This window comes from Oryx dammah, unplaced genomic scaffold, assembly GCF_014754425.2.
Source record: "Oryx dammah isolate SB20612 unplaced genomic scaffold, SCBI_Odam_1.1 HiC_scaffold_25, whole genome shotgun sequence".
Lineage (NCBI taxonomy): Eukaryota > Metazoa > Chordata > Mammalia > Artiodactyla > Bovidae > Oryx > Oryx dammah.
Genome location: NW_024070209.1, coordinates 59,605,142 through 59,632,722, shown reverse-complemented (window position 1 = coordinate 59,632,722; position 27,581 = coordinate 59,605,142). Strand labels below are relative to the sequence as shown.

General features: G+C 41.1%; 1 protein-coding gene across 2 annotated transcripts; it reads left to right on the top strand.

Moving 5' to 3' along the window:
* The first annotated feature begins 502 nt into the window (after window positions 1–502).
* On the top strand, window positions 503–27,581 carry FAM161A (FAM161 centrosomal protein A). 2 transcript variants are annotated; one of them, XM_040224006.1, is made up of 7 exons: window positions 503–2,460; window positions 14,656–14,894; window positions 16,132–17,301; window positions 17,726–17,893; window positions 19,499–19,598; window positions 26,445–26,599; window positions 27,024–27,581. In XM_040224006.1, the coding sequence occupies exons 1-7, from the start codon at window positions 1,999–2,001 to the stop codon at window positions 27,160–27,162; spliced, it is 2,433 nt and encodes an 810-aa protein (XP_040079940.1). In that variant the 5' UTR covers window positions 503–1,998; the 3' UTR covers window positions 27,163–27,581. The 2 variants fall into 2 exon arrangements, with proteins under 2 accessions (XP_040079940.1, XP_040079941.1); XM_040224007.1 differs by lacking the exon at window positions 17,726–17,893 and having other exon boundaries at window positions 27,024–27,567.

Here is a 27,581-nt window from a genome sequence, read left to right as displayed (position 1 = left end):
CTGTAACTGTTACATTATGAATAGCATAAAATAAAGAGGAAAATTCTTCTAGTATTGGAAAACTATTATCTTAGCAAAGAATCAGTTTAGTTCAGTTCAGTTCAGTCGCTCAGTCGTGTCCGACTCTTTGCGACCCCATGAATCGCAGCACGCCAGGCCTCCCTGTCCATCACCAACTCCCGGAGTTCACTCAGAGTCGCGTCCATCGAGTCAGTGATGCCATCCAGCCATCTCATCCTCTGTCGTTCCCTTCTCCTCCTGCCCCTAATCCCTCCCAGCATCAAAGTCTTCTCCAATGAGTCAACTCTTCGCAAGAGGTGGCCAAAGTACTGGAGTTTCAGCTTTAGCATCATTCCTTCCAAAGAAATCCCAGGGTTGATCTCCTTTAGAATGGACTGGTGAATTAAAAAGGAACAGACCACCCCTATATACAACATGGACGAATCCCTAAAAACCGGTATGTTGATAAAAAGAAGTTAAGAGAAAAAGGACTATATGCAGTATGATTCCATTTACATGAAGTTCTAGAACAGTCAAGGAAATGTGAAATGGGTACCATTCAGGGAAGGAGCACAAAGGACCTTTCTGGAATGACTGAAATGTTCTGTACCTTAATATGATTTATGAGTGTATGCACTTGTCAAAAGGCATCCAACTACACATTTAAGATCTATTTATTGCACTGTATATATTTCAATACAAAGGTGCAAAAATAATTCTTCCTATGATGATAAGATTTGTCATTTTCTTATTGTAGATCTGTCCATTTCTGCTTTATATATTTTGAGACTATATTATTAGATATCTGCAATTTTATGTATATATAACTGAATCACTTTGTTGTACATAAACTAACACAACATTGTAAATCAGCTGTTTTTCAATAAAAAGTTTAAAAGATAACTGCAAATTTAGAATATTGCTCACGAGTGGAAGCTTTTTTGCTCTTCTACATACACATCTAATATGTCCTCCACACTTACTGCTTCTTTTCCACTCTCTTCTAATGTTTTATTTTCAGTGTTTCAGCATGCTGATTTGGGGTCGGGGTCAAATTACAAGAGGGTCACGTGCAGCCACAGAACTCGCTGCATGCAAACGCCTAGAAGTCCCTTCTGTGGTCATTTGCGGCGTCCATACCTCATGGGCTTCCAACTCTAGCTAAGAATCCAGCCAGTATCTGTTCCAGTTGTCAAAGCAAATCCTCAGCCAAAACAAAGAGCAGCCTGCAGAAAGCTGAGGGAGTAGGGCGTTTCCCAAGTGTTTACATTCCTGATGGAAGAAATACTTGATTCAGACTTCAGAGAAGGGGTCTTGATATTACGCGTTGCATACCCTAACTTTGTGGTGGCGACAGCAGGTTGTAGGGCCAGGAGTGGGCGGTGGCTGCGGCCTCAGCCTCAGGAAGTAGGGGTTGGCTGACACTGCACCACGAAGCGACTTAGCAGCAGCAGCAGCAGCAGCAGCAGCAGCAGCACCACGCCTGCTATTTTAAGGCTAGGCTTCTCAAACAGGCGCTTGGTGTAGCGGCAAGGCGTCATTTGAAGCGCCCAAATCCCAAGTGGGAGATGTTGGGGGGTGAGGTGGAGATGAGGCTGGTTTGTGGCTACTGGTGGGCGTTCACGCCTTCCGATCCCCACCACTATAAAGCGGAGGAACCCAAGCAGCAAACGTGCGGGTCACACACCGGCACTCTCAATCACTGGTGGGTGGACCAGGCTCCACCTTCCTCCAGATTGGTCGATTTCTGTTAGCTTTCAAGTCAGGGTAGAAAGTAACTCACGGCTTCCCATTCTCTGGCTCGCTGGAGAGCCATGTTAGGTCGCGGGATGCAAACGTTACCGTTGTCCCGAGACCGTGACACGATAACACGCCCTGCTTTCTTCTGCCGCCGCCACCTCCTCCAAACATATTATTTCAATGAATAAAAAGCCCCCCCACTACCACCACAAGTCGTTTCATTAGTGTAATGTGAGAAGTCTGCATTTAGGGGGTGAAATGCGAAGAAGAGGGACCAGGTGCCCTATTCCGCCGACCAATCCTCTAAACCAGCAAAGACTCAATACTGACTCCCGCTATCCAAGGGGCCCGCGGCGGGCGCCGGTTTTAAGTGATTTTTGGCCCCTCGCGGCCCCTGTAGCGTCCCTAGTTACCGGGCCCCTAGTAACCACCACCCTAAGCAAAGAGCAATCGGGCGCCTGCGGCCACGCCGGCTTCCCCGCCCCGGGCCAGCGCGGGCGCTCAGGCCTCGGCGGCGCGGTGATGGCTGCTTCGCACCGCGCGGCGAAGTTGGCGGCCAGCAGTCTCCAAACCCCGGTCAATCCCAACACCGGAGCGCGGGTCGCCCAGTACGAACGCAAAGACCCCTTGAATTCCCTGTCGGCGGCGGCGGCGGCCATGGAGGAAGAGGAGGAAGAAGAAGAAGAGAAAGAGGCGGCGGCACGGCTGGCGCGGGCGCCGGTAATGCAGGGTCGGGAAGTGGGGTGGGGCTGGGCGCCGGGTGCCATTGGAGGCTGATCGGCGACCCCCGCTGTTGAGGCGCGGGCTGGGAAATGCGAACCCTGTCCTGACCCTCCGTACAGGTGAGCCTGGCCCACCAAGTCCTCTGGGCCCTCACGGAAAATACTCAAAACCGAGGCGTTGAAAAGTCTTTTAACCAAAGAGATTGTTGTAAAAATTTCTTGGAGGGCATTTACGTTACGCTATTTCTAATGAAAAGTACAGAACTTTATTCTTATACTCCAGCAACTGTTGGGAGTAGATATTTGCTTTTCTTTTCTTTTTTTTTTCTTTTCAACTCGAGGAAAACTGTGCTGTCCTACAGAGAATAATCCAAAAAATGCAAGCGAGTCAGCTGTGTTGTCAGGCGTGTTCTGTTGCCACTTCAATGTCTTGGTTATTAGTGCATCTTAATACAGTACACGAGAGATGATGGTTAAAACCAGCAGGAGTTTAGTGGGTAGATCAGAAACAGAGCTAAGCCTCCAGAGAAGCAAATTACTGAGGCTCCAGTGTTGCCACACGGCTCTTGAGAGTGGGGAGAAACAGCTTTTTCACAGATCAATTTTCAGTGCCAAGTGTTTTGTGAACACCTGTCTACCAGGTAGGGGGCCAAGTCTGCCATCTGCTCTATTCCCTTAAAAGATGAGAACTTGGAATTTTAACCAGCAGTCTGCAGATATAAACCTTCTTAACCCCAGGTAAAGATTCTCTTGTTATTTTTAATATTTATTTATTTGGCTGTGCTGAGACTCAGTTGCCTCCATGCCACCTTTGTGTGGATTCTTTAGTTGTGGCATGCAGAATCTACTTCCCTGACCAGGGACAGAACCCAAGGCCCTTGCATTGGGAGTGCAGAGTCTTAACCAGCAGAGAAGTCCCCCCAAATTCTTAATACTGTTTGCTCAAAGCATCTTAGATTAAAAACATGTGGTCTAGTGAAAGTCACTCAGTCATGTCCAACTCTTTGCATTCTATATAGTCCATGGAATTCTCCAGGCCAGAATACTGGAGTGGGCAGCCTTTCCCTTCTCCAGGGGATCTTGTGGTCTAGGGCTATTAGAAATTACTGGATATTTTGGAATTCTCATCTCTTTAATCTGCACTAGAAATGTTAATAAGAAAATCTGTAGTAACACCTTTTATGGGCAGTATTTTACCAACAGATAAACTACTTGAGGTTATCCAGAGTAAAGCAGATTAAGACCCTGAACTTCAACTAGAATGAGTGACCTACAACCAAATTCATTCATGATAAAGCTTCAAATTTCAATACCCAATGAAGGAGGTGGACTGATGTTGAAAGATGATTTGAATGAAGAGAAGAATTTGGAGTCCTGGGTTAGGATCTGTTCATTTGCTAGTTAATATTAAGACGTAACTTCTTTCAGTTTGTTTCCTTATCTATAAAAGAGCTTTAAAATAACTGTCTTTCTTGTCTCACTGGGCTATTATGAGAACCAAATGAGAGCATATGTCATAGCTAAAAGCCAGTTTGTGTAAATTAGTAATAATAGTAACAGCTGCCAGTGGGGCTGTTATTTGAACACTTATCCAAAAGAGAACAAGAGAACAAGAGATTAAGTTCTCTTCTGGCTTGCTGTAGTGGAAAAGTCAGTCATTTCTGTGGTTGCAGGTATACTTCCAGAGTACCCTGTAAAATTGCAAATTGTATTAGAAACATTACCTTAGGAGAGATCAGTTTATCTAATAAGCTAGTTTCTAAAGGACAGTATCTCACTAAAAAAGAAAAAAGGAAGCTAAGTTTAACTCTATTCTGAGACCACGGTACTTGAAGGAACCAAAAGCAAATCTGGATCAGCTGCCTCTGTAGTAGTGGTAAAGAACTCCCTGCCTGCCAGTGCAAGAGATGTAAGAGACGTGGATTTGATCCCTGAGTCAGGAAGATCCCTTGAAGAAGGGAATGGAACCCATTCCAGTGTTCTCTCTGGGAAAATCCCATGGACAGAGGAGCCTGGCAGGCTACAGTCCATAGGGTCAAAGAGTCTGACACAACTGAAGTGACTTAGCGCGCAGCACATAGCAGTAGACCTGATGGAGACACTGGGGTGGGCAGGCAAAGCACTGGAAAGGCAAGAAAGAGAGTGCAGCAGCCAAGCTTTACCTTCCTCACAGTTTGCCTTGATATCTCACCTTGATTTTTAAAGGCTAGTTTCTCTCAACTTTGTCATCTATAAAATGGAGTTAACTCAGCTTACCATAGCCATCACACAAAATTGATTATGGAGAACTAACTGTCATAGTTCAGTTCAGTTCAGTTCAGTTGCTCAGTCATGTCCGACTCTTTCCAACCCATGGACTGCAGCACACCAGGCCTCCCTGTCCATCACCAACTCCTGTAGTCTACCCAAACTCATGTCCATTGAGTTGGTGATGCCATCCAACCATCCCATCCTCTGTCGTCCCCTTCTCCTCCCACCTTCAATCTTTCCCAGCATCAGGGTCTTTTCAAGTAAGTCACTTCTTCACATCAGGTGGCCAGAGTATTGGAATTTCAACATCAGTCCTTCCAATGAACACTCAGGACTGATCTCCTCTAGGATGGACTGGTTGGATCTCCTTGCAGTCCAAGGGACTTTGAAAAGTCTTCACCAACACCACAGTTCAAAAGCATAAATTCTTTGGCACTCAGCTTTATAGTCCAGTTCTCACATCCATACATGACTACTGGAAAAACCATAGCCTTGACTAGACGGATCTTTGTTGGCTAAGTAATGTCTCTACTTTTTAATAGGCATTTAAGGCATATTCCTTGAATCTAGCCTCAGTTGGAGATATCAGTTCACAGGTCTTGCTTTGTGGTTGATGATGATATGGGTAAAGCAACATTCTATAATTCACGTTAAAATTTCATGGATTTTCCTAATGGGATGGCCTTCTCTTTTTCAGCAAACTTTGAGCATTTATTAAGTGCCAGTAATGGACTATTCAGAAGTGAGTGCTAGCAGACATAGCTCATGTTGTCACAGTGCTTCCAGTCTGATGGGGAAGTTGGACAATAAAAAATGAGCCGTCAAATGATTATAAGACAGGAAATGTTGGGAAAGGGGTGACCAGGCTACTATAATTAAAAATGCAGTAGGCGGGGACCTACTTCAGTGAGTTAACATTTAAGCCAATGCCTGATGGATGAGAAAGAGCAGCCATTTTTGAAGATGGGGGTCGGGGTGGGGGTGAGAAAAGCATTCCAGGCAGAGGGAGCAGCATATGCAGAGGCCCAAAGATAGGAAGAGAAAGAGTTTTGTGTGATTAAGAATCTGAAAGAAAGCCAACAGGACTGGAAAAAGGAGAGGGGAAGACGGCAGAAGATGAGGTCGGAGAGGTAAGGAGGTCCTTATAGACCAAGGTAAGGAGTTTAGTGTTTATTGCAGGTGCAGTGAGAAGTCTTTGAGACTTTTAAGAGATCTAGCATGTTTCTCTTTACATTTTTTAAAGATTACTCTGATGGCTTTGTGGAGAATGATTGGAGGGTTTGACAAAGAAAGGAGATTGGGTAGGAGGCTGTTGCAGTGATTAAGGGGCCAGAGGCAGTGGCCTGAACCTAGAGTCCAGGCAAGAAGTGGACACAGATTGTATAGGACTTACGTGAGGCCAAGGAAGAAGTCAAGAGTGCTCATTCCCAGATTTCTGGTTTGACCAGCTGCATGGAAGATAATGCCATTTACCAAATTGGGAGTAACTTGAAGAGGATTAGATTCAGAGGCCAGGTGGGAAGCAAGGTTTCAGTTTTGAACAGGTAAATTTGAGATATCTGTGAAACTAGCAAGTGGAAAGATGTAGAAAGCAGTTGGGCCTATGAAACTGTAGATCTGTGGGGCATGGGTTGGATATTTCTATCTGGGAGTTTTCAGCGTTTTTGAAACAGTGAAGTCACTTAGGAGCAGAGTGCAGAGAAAGAAGAGAAGGGGCCTAGTATAGAGCTCTTAAAACCCTCAACGACAGTCAGGTTGTGAAAATGGGGCAAAAGAGGTTAAGATCAGCTCCTGTGGTAGAATTATTGCTGGAGCATGGAGGTTTCCAATTCATTGGTTTCAGTGATGAGGGGAAGGGTCAGATGCTGCTAAGAGAAGGGACATTTCATCTCTGAAGCAGGAGGGAAAGCAAAAAGGGGCACCAAAATGGGCAGTTTTGTAGATGGAAGGATGAGGGAACTTCCTGTGATGGTTTCTTTTTTCCTGAAGAAATAAAGGTGTTATCCTTTGCAGTTAGGGGGTAGGGGTGGGAGCAGGTAGAATAGCAAGGAACAGGTAGGCAGGATCGTGGGGGCAGTGTGAGAGCCACTTCCAGGAGCACAGGAGGTGCCAGGCTGACCAAGTAGCCATTAGAAATTGTTCAGTTATTAATTTAGTATTACTATTCACAAAACATTTTCTTTCTTTTGTTGTTACATTTTAATTATAGAAGTAATACATAAACATTCTCCTTTTAAAATTTCAAATGTTATAAATAAGGCTAAGGCCCTTTAATACTTCTCCCTGCAAAAAGAGAGTCTGGCCCATGCCCCCCCCCCCCCCATTAGTAGCCACTGGGTTTTATTTTGTTTTGTTTTTCAAATGTTTGTTTTATTTGGCTGCACCCCGTCTTAGTTGCAGCATGCAGGATCTTTAGCTGCAGCATGTGGGATCTAGTTCCTTGACCAGGGATTGAACCCAGGCCCTGTGCATCAGGAGCCCAGAGTCCTAGCCACTGGACCACCAGGGAAGTCCTAGTAGTCACTGTTTTGAATCAGGTATATACTCTAGGCCTTTTCCTATCTCCTGTGTACATAGTATTTTAATATATGGTAGCATTTTGTAGATATATATTGTCCTCCACTTGCTTTTTTTCCTTTTATCATTTACATGTAGATCTGCCTCATTCCTTACAAATCCATTTAATGCAAAAAAAAATTTTTAATAAAAATTCCAGAATTATAGATGATAACTTTAACACAGATAATGATGAATGCTGATTACTAATGAAGCAACATGTGTTGGAAGGAGTCATCATCTAAATGGGTCAAGCCAATCTAGGAAAGATTATCCTCTAATCTCATGGCTGTGTGTACAACATTCTACAAAAAGCTCAACAGTTAAAGGGGAAGGGCGCAATCAGGCTCTTGGAAAATCAGGCCTGTCGCATCTCTTTAGAAGTTACGCATCCTTCTGTATTGTTTTCAAACATCTTTTCCAGGTTCAAATAAACTTCATCATTTTTGTGAAAATGATTGTTATAAGACCTTCTTTTAAGGAAGAGGCTAAAAGAATGAATGGTGGATGCTTTGCCTAAAAACGATTCTTTGGAATATCAACCCTATTTTAATGATAGCTTTTGGAAGAGAAGCCCTTTCCTTAATACTCAGTAGAATATAGCTCTTAAGAGCAGCCAGTATTTCTTTGATTCAGTCTTTTGTGAGGGAATACCTGTCCATTCCCCTTGGGAGGACTTAATATTGTTTTAGCTGGACATTTGTTTATCTAGAAAACACTGATTGAGGGTCTTTCAATGACCATACACTCTTCTAGGTACTGGGGACACAACAAAGCAAATACTTGCTTTCGTAATGCTTACTTTCTGGTAGGGGCAGGCATGTAATACACAACTACATCAGCAAATATGAGTAGAATGTCAGTTGGTGGTGAGTACTTATGAGACAAATAAAGCAGGAAAAAAAAAAAGGGTGACAGTGAGTCAGAGGAGAGGTTGTCATTTCAAAAACAGGTAGTCAATGAAGACCTTGTGGAGAGGATGGCATTTTGAGTAAAGCTCTGAAGGAGTGAGCAGGTGGGCCGTGCAGATATCTGGAGGCAGAGCATCTGAGGGGGAGGGAACAGTACGCCCTCGGGGTGATTCTGCTGATTCTGGGAGCACTAAAGAACCTGCAGACTGGAATCAGCCCCTGCTGCTAGAGCGAGCTGCTGCTGCTGCCCAGAGGAAGAACACTGCTGGGGGGATGCTTGTTGTTGTGCTTAGTTGCTCAGTTGTGTCCAACTCTTTGCGACCCCATAGACTGTAGTCCATGGGGATTCTCCAGGCAGGAATACTGGAGTGGGTTGCCATTTCCTTCTCCAGGGGATCTTCCCAACCCAGGGGTTGAACCCAGGTCTCCCACATTGTGGTCGGATTCTTTACTGTCTGAGCCACCAGGGAAGCTGGGGTGATACAAGCAGACAAACAGATGGAGAACTAACAGGAAGGAATAGTCCCTTCTTCCTCCTCCAGCCTTGCAGTCTCCCTCTAGCCCCACTTTTGGCAGAATCTAGTGGGAAGCCTCTGGCAAAGCAGAAATGTGGTTTGCAGAGTCCTGTCCCCAGCATCACATAGGAGGTTTGGAGCTGTGAGACAATAGTTTAACAACTGGCTCACATACTTTATGTTTCTTAAAGCTGAAGTCCCAAAGTTCTTAGCCTCCCCACATGACTAAGAAGTGCAGAACCTAGGCTCGAATGAGAATTCTGACACCATGTCTGTAATCTTTCCCCCAAGCCATATGAACGTTCCAAACTGCAAAGTGTCTGACCCTTTCTGCTTTGAAGGGTTGTAAGGGGGCTCAAACCAGATGACCAGGGCAGAAACAGAAACCGCATCTTGATTGCCCTAACCTCCCTTTGCAGGCTTTCTGCCCCAAATTGCTTTGTGCATTTTTACTTTCTTTATAGCCTGCAGCTGTGTGCTTTCCACCATGTCCACCCACCCACCCACAACCCCATCCCCACTGCTTTTACTGTCATTTCCTCTTTCTAGAGTACCTTTTCCCTCTTTCCCCATATACTTTCTCTGATCCTCCAGTTTTTCCATTCTTTGGCTCAGCTCAAGTATCACCTCCTCCAGGAAGTCTTTTAGTATCTTCCAAACTCAAACAAAACCAAAGCTCCCTTCCTTTAAATATGGTATCACTTTGTTGCTGAATCCAAGTTCATCTGCCCAATGCACAGTGAAGCCAAACAAACTGACACATTAGAGCTTGGAGCAGAGAAAGGTTTATTGCAGAGCCAAACAAGGACAGTGGGCAGCTTGTGCTCAAAAATCCCAACTACTCTGTTGGGGAAGAGGTTTTATAGGCAAAATTTAGGGGGTGGGCTTCAAGGGTGTGTGACCTTTTCTCTGATTGGTTGATGGGAGGTAGCAGGGTGGTGGTCAAGGAAGCTCAATCATCAGTCTTCCAGTTCCAACCATGCTGGGATCCGTGTGCTTCTGCTCAGCCTGAAGTTACCATCCTCCACCTGGGTGGGTACCTTAGTTTCTGTATCAGATTGTTTTGTTTCCCTTAAGGAGGAACCAGGACCCTGCTCCTTCCAAACACTATTTCTTGACTGCCTTTCTTTTTTTTTCCTACAGTCCCTCACTCCTCTAATTAATAACTGTTTGCATCTGCTCTTTGAAACAAGGACGTGGAAAGACTGTTGTGTCCTGGAGGGCCTCACAGGATTCTGCTCAGTTTCAGCCTGATTTTTGTGATCTTTTGTGACCGTGGTCCATTTCATCCTTTTTTGTACATATTTTTAAAAATTAGTCATTTATTGTATTTTGGGTTGCCCTGGGTCTTTGTTGCTGCTTGCAGGCTTTCTCTAGTCGTGGCGAGTAGGAGCTACTCTTTATTGCAGTGCATGGGCTTCTCATTGCAGTGGCTTCTCTTGTTGTGGAGAACACGTTCTAGGTTCATGGTCTCAGTAGTTGGAGCTCGTGGGTTAGTAGTTGTGATGCACGGGCTTAGTTACTCCATGCCGCGTGGAATCATTCCACACGAGGGATTGAACCCGTGTCCCCTGCATTGACAGCTGGATTCTCAACCAGGGGACCACCAGGGAAGTCCTATCACTGCTTATTTGGATGCTAGTGTTTGCCAACATTTCCATCCTCAAGTTCTTGCCTCTCACTGCCCACAGGAAGCCTTACCTACACCCAGGGCTGCACCTGCATTTCTGTGTGCATTGCTGGCTCCTGTATTTCCATCTCCAGCCCAGCCTTCTTACCAGGTCTCCAGATATATTTACCCCTCTGTTTCCTGGACATTGGGCTGCCCTACTGCCCCCTCACACTTAGTGTGTCTTAAACAGAGATTAATTTCCTTTCCCTAAAAATTCTCCTCTTCCCTGTAGCCCCTCTACTGATAAATGGCAGATCGTCACTCGCCTAGACATGCAGTACTCCAAACAGAAAGCTTTTTCAGTTTCTTGTGCACAGTCCAGGCCATTGTCAGGTTAATGATTCAGCCTCTTAAACCTCCCAACAGCCCATTAACCACCACCAACCTTGCTTTCCTTCCCTCCACTTCACTTGCTACCAGAGAGTCCTTCTGAGTGTTACTGTCACTCTCTGCTCACATCCTTCAGGGCTCCTGGTGCCTGTGGCTTGGCCCACTGGGCATTTGGTTGGGGCTCTTTACTTGCCTTTTTCACCTTGTTTTCCCTCCTCTGCTGTGCTCCATATATGCTCTTCCCCACCACCTCTCAGACTGTATACCTTCCTCTGAGCACAGCATGCTTGTTACTTCCACTTGCAGCGAAAAAACCCTCCTGCACTTGGGCGGAGTGTGGTGTGTCTTTGGAGTCTAACAGGCGTGGTATTGGAGCCCGGCTCTGCTGCTTACTAGCTGTGTGACTGTAGACAGGTCACCTGACTCCTCTGAGCCTCAGTTTCCTCACCAAGGACAGAGACCTGCCAGTTGCATCATCATGAAGTAACGGTGAATGTTCGAGCCCGAGGCCTCAGTTTCTTTGTATTTTACAGACTTTGTTCTTATCCAGCCTTGTGTCTCCAGTCTTTCTGATCTCTGCAAATTTTGCCTCTTCTTTCCCCCGGTCAGAATTAGACGCTCTTTCTGTGAGCTTTCAAGGTCCCTGATACCGTGACATACATGGTCACTTCTCTGCCTCCCTGCTCAGCTTGGAGGAAATCATGGGCAGGAATCAGGAGTTCTGTCTCATTCAGAGCCTGCTATTGATTATTTATCTGTGTGTCCTCTTCTAAACTAGCTGGAAGCTTCTGGAAAGTGGAGTTGTCTTTTTTTTTCTAATGCTACACATTTATTCAAAAGGTCAGAAGTTTAAAAAGACTAAACATATTGGCAAGAATATGAAAGAACCAGAAGTCTCAAACTCTTCTGGTAGGAATACAAAAGGAAACAACCATTTTAGATCACAATATGTGCTGATGTGCTCAGTCACTCAGTCGTGTCCAGCTCTTTGCGATCCCATGGACTATAGCCCACCAGGCTCCTCTGTCCATGGAATTTTCCATGCAAGAATACTAAAATGGGTTGCCATTTCTGGAAGGTAGAGTTTTTACCTGATTTGTATCTTTCAGCAGCTAGCTAAATACTGAGTATCTCTAAACATTGAATGAATGAGGAAATTAACAGAGTACTCATTCCCACAGCTAAGAAGGTAATGGTGAAGAGCACATAGAAAAAATAGCAGAAGATATCAGAAAATTCTCTTAATTGAGTTGTATGACTCAAGTGGGCCTTAAGAAGCACTGCTATTAATAAAGCTAGTGGATGTGATGAAATTCCAGCAGAACTATTCAAATCCCTTAAAGGATGTTGCCATCAAGGTTTTGTATTCATTATGTCAGCAAATCTGGAAGACCCAGCAGTGGCCACAGGACTAGAAAAAGTCCATCCTCATCCCAGTTTCCAAGAAGGCTAGTACCAAAGAATGTGCTAACCATTGGACAATTGCACTCATTTCTTATGCTTGTAAGGTCATGCTTAAAATCGTGCATGCTAGGTTTCAGCATTATGTGAACCAAGAACTTGAGCATGTCCAAGCTGGGTTTAGAAAAGGAAGAGGAACTAGAGATCAAATTGCCAACATTCACTGGATTATAGAGAAAGCAAGGGAATTTCAGAAAAACCTCTCTGTTTCATCAACTGTGCTAAAGCCTTTGATTGTGTGGTTCATGACAAACTGTGGAAAGCTCTTAGAGAGATGAGAATACCTGTCTCCTGAGAAACCTGTATGCGGGTCAAGAAGCAACAGTTAGAACCCTATATGGAACAACTGATTGGTTCAAGATGGAGAAAGGAGTATGACAGGGCTGTCTGCTGTCATCCTGTTTGTTTAACCTATACGCTGAGCACCTCTTGAGAAATACTGGTCTGAATGAGTTACAAGCTGAAATCTAAGTAGGCGGGAGAAACATCAACAACCTCAGAGATGTGGATGATAACTACTCTGATGGCAGAAAGCGAGGAGGAACTAAAGAACCTCTTGATGAGTATGAGGAGGCGAGTGAAAGAGCCAGCTTAAGACTAAATATTACAAAAACTAAGACTATGGCACCCAGCCCCATTACTACATGGCAAATAGAAGGGGGAAAAGTGGAAGTAGTGATAGATTTTCTCTTCTTGGGCTCCAAAGTCACTGTTGGTGACGGTAGCCATGAAATCAGAAGACAGTTGCTTCTTTGCAGGAAAGCTATGACAAACCTAGACAGTGTGTTGAAAAACAGAGACATTACGCTGCTGATAAAGGTCCATATTGTCAAGGCTGTGATCTTCCCAGTTGTTTCATACAGTTGTGAAAGCTGGACTGTAAAGAAGGCAGAACGCCAAAGAATTGATGCCTTTGCACTGTGGTGCTAGAGAAGACTCCTGAAAGTCCCTTGGACAGCAAGGAGATCAAACCAGTCAATCTTAAGGGAGATCATCCCTGAATATTCACTGGAAGGACTGATGCTGAAGCCGAAGCTCCAGTATTTTGGTCATCTGATGTGAACAGACAACTCATTTTAAAATCCCTGATGCTGGGAAAGATTGAGGGCAGAAGGAGAAGAGGGCGTCAGAGGATTAGATGGCTGGATGGCATCACTGAAGCAATGAATATGAACTTGGGCAAACTCCGGAAGATGGTGAGGGACAGGGAGGCCTGACGTGCTGCAGTCCATGGGGTCACAAAGAGTTTGACACAACTGGGGGACTGAACAACAGCAGCAACATGACTCAGAAAGCAGTTCTCCAGTTTATTTGGTAATAAATTTCTGCACACTTGTTCTACTGAAGAAAACTTGTTTTCTTTCATTTGTTTTCTCTTAACTTATCCCAAGTGGTACAACACTGGCCTCATGTTTTTGAGCCCATTAAAGTGTTATAAGTATTATGGACAACTGAATCTTCTGAATTTTCTGTTGGGAGACACTGTTCAGGTTTATTTTCTAGAGTCTTATCAGGTTGGATCTCTATTTTTCTTTGGCAAATATACTTTTTTCATTTTGAGTCTATTTCAGGCAGTAAGCTAAATTTAAAACCATAGTAACCTTTTATGCATAGTACCATAAACAATTTCAATTGTTTCTTACCTGAGAAATTTTTATATACTTGTGGAGGATATGGGGTTTTACCTCTTTAAAGTTCCTTCAGTTAAAAGATTGAAAGGTATTTGAAGGGAGTGAGGGGGAAAGGATCAGTCTTACCCTTGTAGGCATGTATATAGAATAACCGCCCTATGTGTTCTTGTTCCCTTGCCACCCCCACAGTCCTTGTCACCATGGGAGCTGCTGTTCTTGTTGCCCACAGGAGTGGCTATTCTTGGAAGTCCCTCCTACCTTCATCTCGTGCTGTTCCTGAGGTGGCCCCCACCCCCACCCCATGCATATGGAGGAGAGTTTCTCTCTGGCTTCTTGATGAGCCCCCGAGAATTTTGTTCCCTCCATTCCCACATTTCCCAGAATTCTCATTCAGTTTTCCTCTCTGCTGAAACACCCTTGGAGCCCACACTGCAGAGCCCAGCTCAGAGAGGGCACTGGGCTATGGTTGGTTGGTCTGCAGCAGGAGAAACTGTGTTCTTCATCTCAGATAAGTCTGCACTGAGAAGGAGGCTCTTTATAAAGCGTGATTTGGTTTGATCCTGCCGTAGTGTTTCTTAGTACATAATTTGATAATCTAATCACCCTTTAAAAGATGGATTAAACAGTATTTATTTTCTGGCAACTTGGTCTCTCTATCTCCCTCTCTCTCTCTTATTCTTAATAAAATACTTATTAGGAGAAAATGTATATAGCCCACGAGTAACTTATGTTATATGTACATAGTCCACAAGTAAACATATAACCTCATTAAGTGGACTTTTGAAAAAGCAGCATTGGGAATAAGTGTCAACTTAATTTGTCTTACAACTCCAGACATCATATAACAGGTTTTTTTCATCCTACCAGGCTGATTTTAACACCAGCATTTCTAGGGTGAATGAACAAAAACATATAAGCCATGAGGATTTTGTGGACTTTTCTGATATTTACCACTCTAATGAAGAGTATTTCAGGAAACTAGAAGAGCTGAAGGCAGCCCACATAGAAACTATGGCAAAGTTAGAGAAATTGTACCAGAATAAATTAAATTTAAAGGAAGTTCAGCCAGCAATCACCAGGGAAGAAGCTGCTAGTGTCTCTTCCAGGTAAGTTTGTCCATATTGTTATTTGTAGACTGTAAGATAAAATGTATACTTAAAAGTGCAAAACAAATTATTTCAAAATGTTTTCTCTCAAATATCCCTTTGTGCTTTCAATGATATATGGAGGTGGGTTTTTATTCAGATTGTTTGATGGCTTATCAACCTACTAGGTAGCTTCTTGCTTTGAGGGTTATTTGGTGGACATTTAAGCCTTTTCTCTCTGATGCACCACTCTTAGACATGTATCAAAATATTTAGTCTGGGCCATTTTCAAATGTTGAATATTAGAATTCAGTTTTAAATGTTTTTTATTTTTATAATATGTGGATTAACATGAGCTCTTTACAGATATAACAGATTGTTCAGAACTAAGACATAAATCTGATTTGTTTTCAAAATAGTCATTTTTGCCATAAACCTGCTTCTTTTGAAACTTGAAGCCAGTCATCCAGTTAGTCAGCACTGATGGTGCATCTCCTGTGTACCAGATGTTGCCTAGGCACTGAGCACTCAAAATCAAGATGCTCTCAAGGAGATCAAAGACAATCTGAGATCCAAAAATACAACATGGTGTAACAGAGTATCATGGAGAGAGAGGAAGAGCAGTTGAACATGTCAGAGTGTGAGTGGAGGGATACAGGCAAGTGAAGTATCAAATCGGAGTTCAGTCTTAAAGGAGAAATAGCTGAAGCAGATGTAGGAAGCAAGGAGTGCCCTTCTAGGCACCAGGAACCATGTGTACAAAGTGCCTTGAGAAATCACCACAGTGTGGGAGAAACTTCCTATGATTGGATCTGACTTAAGAATGGTGACCTGGGTAGGGAGAGGCAAGAGGTGAAACTGGAAAGGTAGGCAGGAGCTAGTCTTGAGGGGCTTTATAATCTAAGCTTGGTAACAATGGCAAGTCATGGGAAAGTTTCAGGAAAGAAAGGGATGTGATCAGATGTATATTTTAGGATGGTGACTCTGGAAAACATGTGGAGAATTCAATAGTGGTTAGATATAAGGAAACTCTACTGTCTCAGGTTCCTCCCCTGTAAAATGAGGGAGTCAGCTTAGATCAATTTCAGGCATCTCCCAGGCTTTATTCTAAAAAAATTTGATAGTTTTCATCAGCCCTGTCCAATTCCTATTTTCTAACTGATTTTATCTTGATCTTAGAAATTATGTAGTTTTTAATTTTTCTATTTGGTCACACACAACTGAAAAGGTAACCTGATTATTCTCCTCACTTGCTTAGGTCTGTATCAGAAAAGAACTCCTATCACCCTGTCTCATTAGTGACATCAGTTTCAGAACCTGGTTTAAGTCAGTCGTCCTCCTTGATTGTGTCTTCCTCTGAAGAAGAGTTGCCCAACTTGGAAAAAAAGTATTCTGAGAAAAGCAGTATGATGACCTATGCTAAGGAGCTCATCAACAACATGTGGACAAACTTCAGCGTAGAAGATTATATCCAGTTTGAAGATGTCAGCCTGCCAGTACTTGAAAAACAAAGAAAGAGACCGAAAGAATGGGTGCCAAGGATTACAGTACCTGAGCCTTTTCAAATGACAGTTAGAGAGCAAAAGAAAAAAGAAGAGAGCATGAAATCGAAATCAGATATTGAAATGGTACACAAACTGCTCAAGAAGCAAGAAGAAGAGTCAGAGTGTAAGAAAAAATTCCGAGCCAACCCAGTTCCTGCGTTCGTCTTTCTCCCCCTTTATCATGATATAGTCAAGCAAAATGAGGTACGGAGGAGGGCTATGAAGGAGAGAAACAAAGAAGCTCTTTTGGCCTCTCAAAAGCCCTTTAAGTTTGTTGCAAGGGAGGAACAGAAGCAAGCAGTTCGGGAAAAGCAGCTGAAAGACTTTTTTAAGTCTAAAAAGAAAACAAATCGTTTTAAAGCCAGGCCTATACCTCGATCTACTTACGGTTCAACTATCAATGACAAGTTAACAGAAGAAGAACTCTATAAAAACATTAGGGCACATCAGAGAACTCAAGACTTTTTACAGAACCCTTCCCCTCTGCCTTACAGTCCAGCTCGCAGGAGTTTTGCTACAAGGAAGTCCAGGGGTCCTGAACAAGCTGAGAAGTCCAAGTATAAACACAGGGTTAGGCGCCAGACTGCTGATTCGGAAGACCAACCTGAGAGGTATCAGAAACACCACTCAGAACAGAAGTATCCCAAATTCCTAACAGTCTGTGAACCATGTCACCTTCAGGCAGCCTCACATTCATCCACTAAAAGAGAGAAAATTTTGGCAGACATTGAAGCAGATGAAGATAATTTAAAAGAAACACGTTGGCCTTATCTGTCTCCAAGGCGCGCGTCACCAGTAAGGGATGCAAACACAAAGCCTGCACCTCGTAGCTGCAACCCTCCAATGCCCACGGTGTCCTCCCGAGGAAGAGAGCAAGCCACAAGGTAAGTAACCAATGCAATGATGGCTGACTCACAGTCACTCTAGTGATTTTGTGTTGGGGGTTTTGAAAATACTATGCTATGTTATCCGGTAATATTTTACTATAAAATATAGAACATATTGCCAGAAGGTGTGCTAAGAGGTCTTCCCTGGTGGTTCCAATGGTAAAGAATCTGCCTGCAATGCAGGAGACTGGGGTTCAATCCCTGGGTCAGGAAGATCCAAGAACTAAATATATTTTCCATTTTATGAATCTTTGGGGCTAGAAAAGGTTACAGTCAGCCTATCGATTTCTAGTTACGACACAGATCCTTCTCAAAAGGTTGCCCTTTTTTTTTCAGCCATTGAATTATCCTGTGCTAAATCTTTAGTAAACAACATTCTCATTGGCTTAAAGTGAATTAAGCCTTAGTTTGTTGCCCTCAGGAGATCACTTGAGGAAAAGAAAATGTTGGAAGAAGAGAGACATCGGATCTTAACTAAGCAGAAGCAAAGAATGAAAGAATTGCAGAAACTCCTGACAACCCGGGCTAAGGCTTATGATTCACATGAGAGTTTAGCTCAAATGTCTAAATCCAGAATAAAAGCCCTCAGGTATCACGAGAGAACCCTGACCCTCCAAATCACTGGTTTTCAAACTTTTTTTTTCATCAGTGGACCCCCCCCCCAAATATATGAATGAATGAAGAATAGTGTTAGTATTTCAGTTTGTGGATTCAAGTTACTATCAATTACTTACAGTTTACGTATGCACACACACTCTAACACTCACTCACATCATGGTAAGAACCAACATGCATACTCACCCCACAATGAAGACCATGATGCCGTGTTGATGGATAGAAGCATTTTATACTGTGGCCATGGTTCACAGTTGTAATCCTTTATCAGCATCTAAACTTTTTATTTATATTATTTTTTATTGTACAGTGTGATATTGAGAAAAATCTTGATTCACACAAAGCTCTTTTTTAACAGCTTGCTGTGTAATCTGAAAATATTCTTCAGTAAACAAATATATCCAAGACCTTTGTTCTAAAGTCTACACAAAATCTGATAACACAGATTAGCACATTGATGTTAGCGTCAGTTATGTGATGTGTCAATTAACATGTGTGTTAAGGTTTAGTGGTATGTGACACGCTGGAATTCTGCAGTACAAAGTTTGAAAATCAGTGTTCCAGAGGAATATTTTTATGTTGCAACATAAAAATGTTCATGTTTAAGTAGTAAAGTATCTCCCTCAAAGCTGGGTAAGTAATATGATTTATTAATTTTTAATCTGATTTGTAAGTACCCCCCCAAATCTATATTTGCTTTTAATTGTGATCATTCCTTTAAATATTATTATATTATATATAATAATTATATTCCTTTATAATGTATAGTATATATATATACCTTATAGTGTGTATCAGTGTAACTCATTGATAGAAGGAGCTTGATTTGATACATGAGCAAAATATTCTCTAGAAATATACTGTTCATCTTTAGAAAGTAAACTGGATTTTCCATAATGCTAAATTGTGTATATTTAAGCATAATTATCATTTTATGGTATAATTATTTTTTCTAATCCAGGAAGTCATGATCTTGGTAGAACTAGTATATTTTACATAGAGAAAATAGCATAGTTTAATTCATTATAGGATCTGGTTCAAACAGTGAATATATTTACTGTGAGTTTTTGTGTTTTGGTTCCTGTTTCTCTATATGTGCTATTTCCATACTCCTTGTTTCTCCCCTACCCTGCTCCCATTTAATTAACTGTGCCACCAGCCTATAGGAGATCTCACCTAGGGAGAAAAGAAGAGCACCGTCTAATTTTCAGAAGAAATTCCTCAAAGAGAAGATACCTAATTTGGACCAAATTTTTTGGTTTATAAATGAGAGAGCATTGATTAATCTCCTGAGGCCAGTTTGAAGCCCCTTAATCCATTCTTGTTTTGAAGATTTCAGGAATCACAGCATACCCAGACTGCCTGAGATGTAAAATGTGTGCTCTCAAAACCTAGAATTTGTATTCTGCATTCCTTAAAAATTTACCAGTCTAATGGGAAAAAAAAATTTACCAGTCTAGAAAAGAAATTGTGATAAAATGTGCTCGTGATTTAACTTCTGATTTGTCATCTAAGCTAAATGTTATATGTGCAAATTCTTGTTTCTTTTAAAAATTCCATTCCTTTTATTTGATTTTAGAAAGAGTGAAAAGGAAAGGATGAGAGAATATCGACGAGAACTAGAAGAAAGAGAAGAAAAATTAAAAAACAGGCCGCTGCTATTTGAAAGAGTTGCTCAGGTTGTGTTTGTTGGAATTTGAGAGCTATTGTCAGCCTTTTTTTTTAACCTCTCTAGCTCCTAATTTTCATAGTCCATTTTTCTTATCTGTTATGTAATTTACTGAGACATTATTATGTGATAGCTTCACCACATCAGTCCAGTAAGTAATTTGCTTAAATTTGAGCCTTATATCTTGATGAGGTTCATAAGCTTGATAAAGCACATGCTACTGATCCATTCATTTTCAAAATAATAGTTTCACAACCTGTTTTTAATGGCTAGTCTTTTTTCAGTACCAACTTGGCCAAATATTGAGGTGAGGCTTCATGATACGAATTGGAAGTCTTTGAAGAATTAAAAAATGAAACAAAATGGCTAACTGAATCAGATTTATTTCTGCCAGTTTTTTTTTCCAGTTTTATTGGGATAAAATTGACATTTGGCAGGTATAAGTTTAAGATGTACAGTATAATGACTTGACATTCATATATTAGGAAATGATTATTACAGTTAGTTAATGCCTATCAACTTTATTGTTACCAAAAAAATTTTTTTCCTTGTGATGAGAAGTTTTAGGATTTACTCGCTTAGCAACTTCCATATATTCCACACTGCAGTGTTAACTGTTGCCATCAGGTTGTACGTTACACTTCAGTACTTTCATATATTATAAGTGGAAGTTTGTACCTTTTGACACCTGCATCCAATTCCTCCAGTAATCACAAGTCTGATCTCTTTTTCTATGAGGTTTGTTTGTGTGTGTGTGTTTGGATTCCACACATAAATGAGATCTTATAGTATTTGTCCTTCTCTGTCTGACTAATTTCTCTTAGCACTGTGCCCTCAAGGTCCATCTGTATTGTTACAAATGGCAGGATTTCCTTTTTTGTGGCCAAATAGTATTCCATATATACCACACTTTCTTTCTTTCTTTATTTTAATTTTTACTTTACAATTCTGTATTGGTTTTAGCATAGATTGACATGAATCCACCACAGGTGTACATGCGTTCCCAAACATGAACCCCCCTCCCACCCCCCTCCCCTCACACTTTCTTTATCCATTCATCTTTTGATGGTCCTTTGGGTTTTTTCCATGTCTTGACTATTGTAAATAATACTGCAGTGAATTGACATAAAGATTTCATTTCCTTTTAATAAATACCCAGGAGTGGAATTGCTGGATTGTGTAGTGGTTCTATTTTTAATTTTTTGAGGAATCTCCATACTGTTTTCCATAATGGCTGTGCCAGTTTACTTTCCCATGAACAGTGCACAAGGGTTCCCTTTTTCTCTACATCCTCACCAGCATTTGTTATGTGTTTTTTTTTTGAGACCAGCCATTGTAACAAGTGAGAGGTGGTATCTCATTGTGATTTTGATTTGTATTTCCCTAATGATGGTGATGGTGATCGCCTTTTTATATGCCTGTAGCCATTTGAATATCCTCTTTGAAAAATGTCTATTCGTATCTTTAGCCCATTTTTAAATTTTATTTTTTGCTCATGACTTATATGAGTTCTTTATATATTTTGGATATTAACCTCATGTCAAATAGATGATTTGCAAATATTTTCTCCCATTCAGTAGGTTGCCTTTTTGTTTTGTTGATCAGTTCTTTTTTAAGTGAGTCTATAATTTTTAGTTTTAGCTATAATTAGTGAAATTACTTCCTTTTTCTAAAAATTGAAGTATAGTTGATTTACCGTGTTGTATTAGTTTCTGGTATACAGCAAAGTGATTCAGTTTTTTTGTATATATGTATACATACACATACATATATATATATATTCTTTTTTAGATTCTTTTCCATATAGTTTACTACAAGACATTAAACATAGTTCCCTGTGCTATACTGTAGGACCTTGTTATTTATCTATTTTATATAAAGTAGTGTATATCTGTTAATCCCACCTCCTAATTTATCCCCCTTCCCTTACCCCTTTGGTAACCATAAATTTCTTTTCTGTGTGTTTCCTTTTTATTGGGAAAGAAAAAAAAAGCTTGGTGCTATGAACAGTGAATCATGATTTTACTAGATTTATACTCAGTTTTACAGTCTTTCCCTTAAGAGAAATGTGTTGATGTCAGGTGATCTTTTCTGTGTCCATAAGGGAAAAGCGCCTATGGGCTACGTAATTTAAAAACAGACCAAATCACTAGAGGTTACAGGTGCTATGTTGTGAATTTCAAGCTGTTACGTTTGGAGCTTGCTGCCAGCAAGTGTCTGGGAGAGATGAGTGTCCTATAGGACTGTCCTTGCCAGAGTCTCACTGAGGACAAAGGACATTCGTCGTGGCATATTACAATCTCTAAAAGTTATGGGAACCCTTTACTTACTGATTTGGATATAATTTTATGTAACACTTTTCACTTTAAGGGATTTTTTTGCTCACATCCCAGTTTCAACTTTAGGGGAGAAAAATGATCATAAGCTGTTCTACATTACTCAGCATAAAGTGATCGACTTTTGCTTCACATAGTTTTCTCCGGCTTTCTACTGCAAGTTTTATGTCCACTCGTCTGGATGTATCTACCCAGATTTCTCACAGGCATCTTATATTCATCTTCCAACAAAATAGACCTTCCTCTCTGGGAAGAATAGACCTTCCTCTCTATTTTCGTGTTGTTGTTGGGCTGCAATTTAGATGACTGGAAACCACTTTTCCCCCCACTTTTTCTCAGTTCTCACTGAGACCTGAGAAGTTCCTTTCTAAACAACTTTTGGCTCTACCTTTCTCCATTCCTGATGGTGAAATGCTAAGTGAAGCCGCTGTTATTTTCTGTCTGAGTTGTTATGGTTTGACTGGTTTTCTTGCCTTGCTCTTTGCAAAGCCACTCACTCTGTCTTCTCTTTGCCATTGCTATTCCCTTGCCACAGTGTTCACCCCAGTAACGGTGGCAATCATCCACTTCACTGATGCCATGTGTTCTCATTTTCAGTAAATGGTATCAGGGGAGCTTGACATTGGCTTCTCCAAACAGTGCTGCAAGATGGGTATTCTTGTATTGCAGAGGAAGAAACTGAAGTTGAAAGAAAGTAAATAATTCTTAATGTCTATAGTTAGTAAATAATGGAACTAGGAACCCAAGTCAGCCTGCTTCCAAATGCTTAGCACTAAGCTGTCCTGCTTTCTCCCAGAAGATAAGTCCACAAGTCTTAACATGGTGTACCGAATCCTCTTATCTGATCCCTGTTGACCTCTTTAGTTCATCGACCGCTGCATGCCTCCACCCACTTCTGTGTACACCCTTTACTTGCAGACTGTACTACACCACTAGTTTCAAGCTGGAAATCTTTTTTTTTTTATTTTTTAATATTTATTTATGTATTTGGCTGTGCCAGGTCTTAGCTGCAGCAGTCGGGTTCTTTGATCTTTGTTGTGGCATGTGGGATCTTTTTAGCTGTGGTGTGTGAACTCTTTAGTTAGGGCATGTAAACTCTTAAGTTGCAGCCTGTGGGATCTAGTTCCCTGACCAGGATTTGAGCCCGGGCCCCCTGCATTGGGAGTGCAGACTCTTAGCCACTGGACCCACCAGGGAAGTCCCTCAACTTGAAATCCTTATTCAGGCTGTTTCTCAACACCCATATAACTTCTTTGTATCTTTCCCCTGACTCTTTCAAGGCTTAGTATAAAATCACTTCTTGTACTGTGTCCCCAGGTTGAGTTGCATGCTATTTGTTCTGTGTTCTTTTATTACCCTTTGTGCATTTCTGTCTTTATTCCAATATTGTGTGGAAATTATCTGTTTAATGCTCTCTCTTCTCTTTCAGCTAGTTTCTTTTAAAGGTGTTGGTCAAATCTTTGTGTTGCTAGCTCCTAAGACAGCATGCGGCACAGAGGACATGTTCATAAACATTTGTTGAACCCAAACTGGACTGTTTCTCCCTGGGATTAGCCCAGGTGTAGAGCACTACCCTAACATAGTAGTGATGAGTCTCAGCAGTAAGAAGCAATTCTGCAATGCTGTGAATTCCCAGTCTTTCTAGTCACCAGAGAAAATGTGGCAAAATAGTGGTGTGTGTGAAATTAAACCTGTAAAGAAGTGTTAAATATTGAAAGCATAGGTTAGTTTCATAGCTGATATTTTCTTCAAACAACTTCAGCCAACACATATGCTCTCCTCTCCCCATATACTTCTACCTCCCATGAGGGCTTGTCACAAAATAAGTAGTCAGTAATTATTATATAAAGGAAAGAATTGCTATAAAGTAAACTTAGGCTTATAAAACTAAGTATTTTTTTCCTCTTCAAACTAGAGTAGTGATTGTAGACAAATTGCCTAAAGAAACAAACATAATTTGTTTTTTGCAGTATCTTAGATACAAAAACAAAATAATCATTCAGTTATTTTAACCACTTTTATTTCATGGTCTTTACAGTTCTTTTGCATGGTGAAATTTGAGGGGGACATGTTTGTTTTAAAAAAGAACAGTTAGTTACACACTATTCACCTTGATATGAAATATTAAAAGATAATAAATTCTGTATACAGAGTGACTGGCAGTGAGTCACCATTGTTTTGGTTTTGTTAACATATATTGGTACTTTTTTTCTTGCAGTTACTATTACTGCTAATTAACAGTTGTTATTAATAAATTCACTCACAACAGTATGCATTACCCATTAATAAGTGTTAATTATTTTCTTGCTGCTGTTGAGTTATTCCCCTAGCAGAGTTAGCGTGTGATCTAGGACAGAACAAACCATGTTTTCCTATTTCTTAAAAATCACAGGATTTATTAACTGAATATGTTAAATCAGATTTTAAACCAAATATTGGGGCATCCCTGGTGGTTCAGCTGGTAAACAATCTGCCTGCAATATGGGAGACCTGGGTTTCATCCCTGGGTTGGGAAGATCCCCTGGAGAAGGGAACGGCTACCCACTCCAGTATTCTGGCCTGGAGAATTCCATGGACAGTATAGTCCATGGGGTCGCAAAGAGTCGGACATGACTGAGCGACTTTCACTTTCAAACTAAATATTAAACAAAGCATTAAATCAAATTTTAAATCAAATTCAGATAAAGGCTTAAGAGCAGTAACAGTGACTAGTATCATTTAAATCTTTCATACCTCATTTGCTTAAATCAGAATATATTCTTTTTAGCCCATTGAGTTAGGTCTGGGGTTTCTTTATCCTGCTTGACAGTCTTTGGGGCATTGTTCTCAGGTCACTTTCCCATGCCTTTCAGTTGCCCAAGGCTTGTCTGTTGGTCATAGCCTCTGGTTGCATTTTTACTTACTTGTCTAAAAATCATCATCCACAGTGGGTGCATTTTGGCAGCAGTTTGCTTCTTTTTCCGTTTTCTAGAGTGTCAGAAAATGCACTAGTGACAGTTTCATCCATTGTAATCAGCCCTTGCCATTTTGGTTTCTCCCATGGAACACTAGTCTCCAGGGTCCTTCCTTGTCCTGGAAGCCCTGGGTTAGGAAGATATCTGACACTGCATTACCGAAGTCAGGCTTCAGGCCACGTTGGATGACCACTACCACCTAGAGGAAGCAGCATGGTAGAGTGAAGACCCAGGAAAGGATTAGGAGACTTGCTTTCCCCTCAGTATATTCTGTGACTTGAAGCAAAGCACTTAACCTCAGGAAGGGTGGACTGAGTATCTTGGTTTCCTCTTCTGTGTTAAATTTTGGGGTGAGACCGAGAGCTCTTCTACACCCTTTTCAGGATGGCATGCCATTGGTGCATTGGGACTGGGCCATTCTTCGTCACTTTCCTTTAGTTCCAGGTTCAGAGAGTGATTTTTGGCCCTGTGCTAGTTCACACCCACTCATAGGAGGTAAAAGTGGACAAAGTCAAGGCATTCGTGTGAACCTCAGTCATCTTGTGAATCTGTAAAGCCTGTGGTATCAGGAGCCAAGGCACTCATATGAACCTCAGTTATCTTGTGTTTCTGTAAAGCCTGTGGTCTCAGGAACTGTGATAATTGATTTGCTTTAGGTATGAGAAGGTCATCAAGGCTCCCATGGGCCCCAAAGCCAGGAAGTAACAGTCCAGAGATTTGAACCCAGTTCTAAATTCATGTTTTTCCTGCTGTATCCATTGCTTCCCCCACACAGTAAAGATAACAACATTGATGATTTATACTCTTCAGTGGATTAGAGACATGGCTTGTAAAGAGTAAAATTTATAGTAGGCACATAAAGAACCCTCTGACACCTGTCACATGATCTTATTTTCCTACTGACTTTTTTTTCAGATATCCTTGAACAGTCATGAAACAGTACAGTGTAAAGAACAATTATAGTTCAAAACTCATGTAACCATTACCATGTTAACAAATATAGCATTAGAGCATTGCCAGTACCCCAGAAACGCTGTGTGCCCTGCCCAGATTAAAACAATTGCACCTAGAGGTAACCACCATTTTAACTTTTGAGATAAGCATTTCCTTGCTTTTCTTTATGGTGTTACCACCGATGCACCGATCCTAAGCAGCGTAGTTCAGTTCTGCCTGTTTGGGGTCTTTTATACTGTGTGTACTCTCTTGTGGCATGCTGCTCTTGTTCAGTGTTGTTTGTGAGGTCCATCCATGTTGTAACATACAGCTAGAGTTCATTTTCTGCTTAATTTTAGTCTGTTTTATGAACACACCAGTATTTATTTATCCATCTAGTGTTGATAGATATTTAGGTTGTTTCCAGTTTGGGGTTGTTACAAACAGTACTATTCTGAGCATTTTGGTGTGTCCCTTTGGGCACATAGGTTGGAGTTTCAATTGCTGGTCAGAGTATGCATATTTTTCAACCAGCTATGATTATTGAATTTAATTTTCACTGGAGCTTTTAACATTTTTAATGGAAACTTGAAGTCTTTTGTCCTCCTCTAAAAAGGTTTGTCTTTCCTATAGAAAAATGCAAGAATGGCAGCAGAAAAGCATTATTCTAACACTTTAAAAGCACTAGGAATATCTGATGAGTTTGTTTCAAAGAAAGGCCAAAGTGGAAAAATATTTGAGTACTTCAGCAATCAAGAGATGAAAAATTTCACTGAAGATAAAGAAAGGTAACATATATAAGATGTCTGAACGGTTAACCTTTGAAAAAATTCTTACTTGCAGGAAAGCATAAAAATCTGTTCTATAAGATTTTAAAAGGTGTTTAATGGAACACACGTGAAGTGTTGTAAAACATACTGACATTTTAACATGTTTGACACTTCAAAATATTACATGGTGATGAAATATTTTTTAAAGTCAAATAATGTAAATTTCTGACATAAATAGTGAAAACAATAACATGCTTTCAAGTGAAGTTTAAAGAGTCAATCTTTACCTTCCCAATTGGTACTTTTATAGACTTTTCTTGATAAATTGGAGCTTATACACTTGAGGAAGACTGGCTGCAGGATGGCATACATTGCAGAGGGTTTGTTTACCTTTAAACCAAATCCTTTTTCCTTTGAAAGACTGATAAATTTCTTCCTCTAGCTTTAATGAAGAAGAAAAAATAGAAGAAAGAGAGAATGGGGAAGAAAATTATCTTACTGATACCAACAGCCAAGATTCTTGCAAGGAAACAGATGAAGTCAATGAAGAGAATGGAGAAGAGAAATGTGTTGAAGAATAAAACTGAGTCAATTGGCAGGGTCGCCTCTCTGTGCCCCTGCTGTTGTTGGCAGCATTGGGCATCAGAAGCTGTGCTTGTGGTATTAAGGACATCTATGAGAACCCATCTGTTATGTGCAGGACTCTTGAGCGAAGTCCTCATGTGGCCTGGGAAGGCCAAATCCAGCTAATGGGTCATTTGATCATTTAGAGTCAGGTTTTGCCTTCCAGTTTTTAAAATCACTATATATGGTCTGTTTGCAACTTTGATCTATTTTTAAAAAATGTTTGAGAATCACAGCTGTCATTGCTTCATTATTTTGGGTGGAAAAATCACTTAGCATTGAGAGTAGAGAGAAATATTGGCCTTTGGTGATTTGTTTGGAAAAAGTGTTCTGGAAAGCATGAATTGAAAAATAAATATTTTAAAATTATACTATT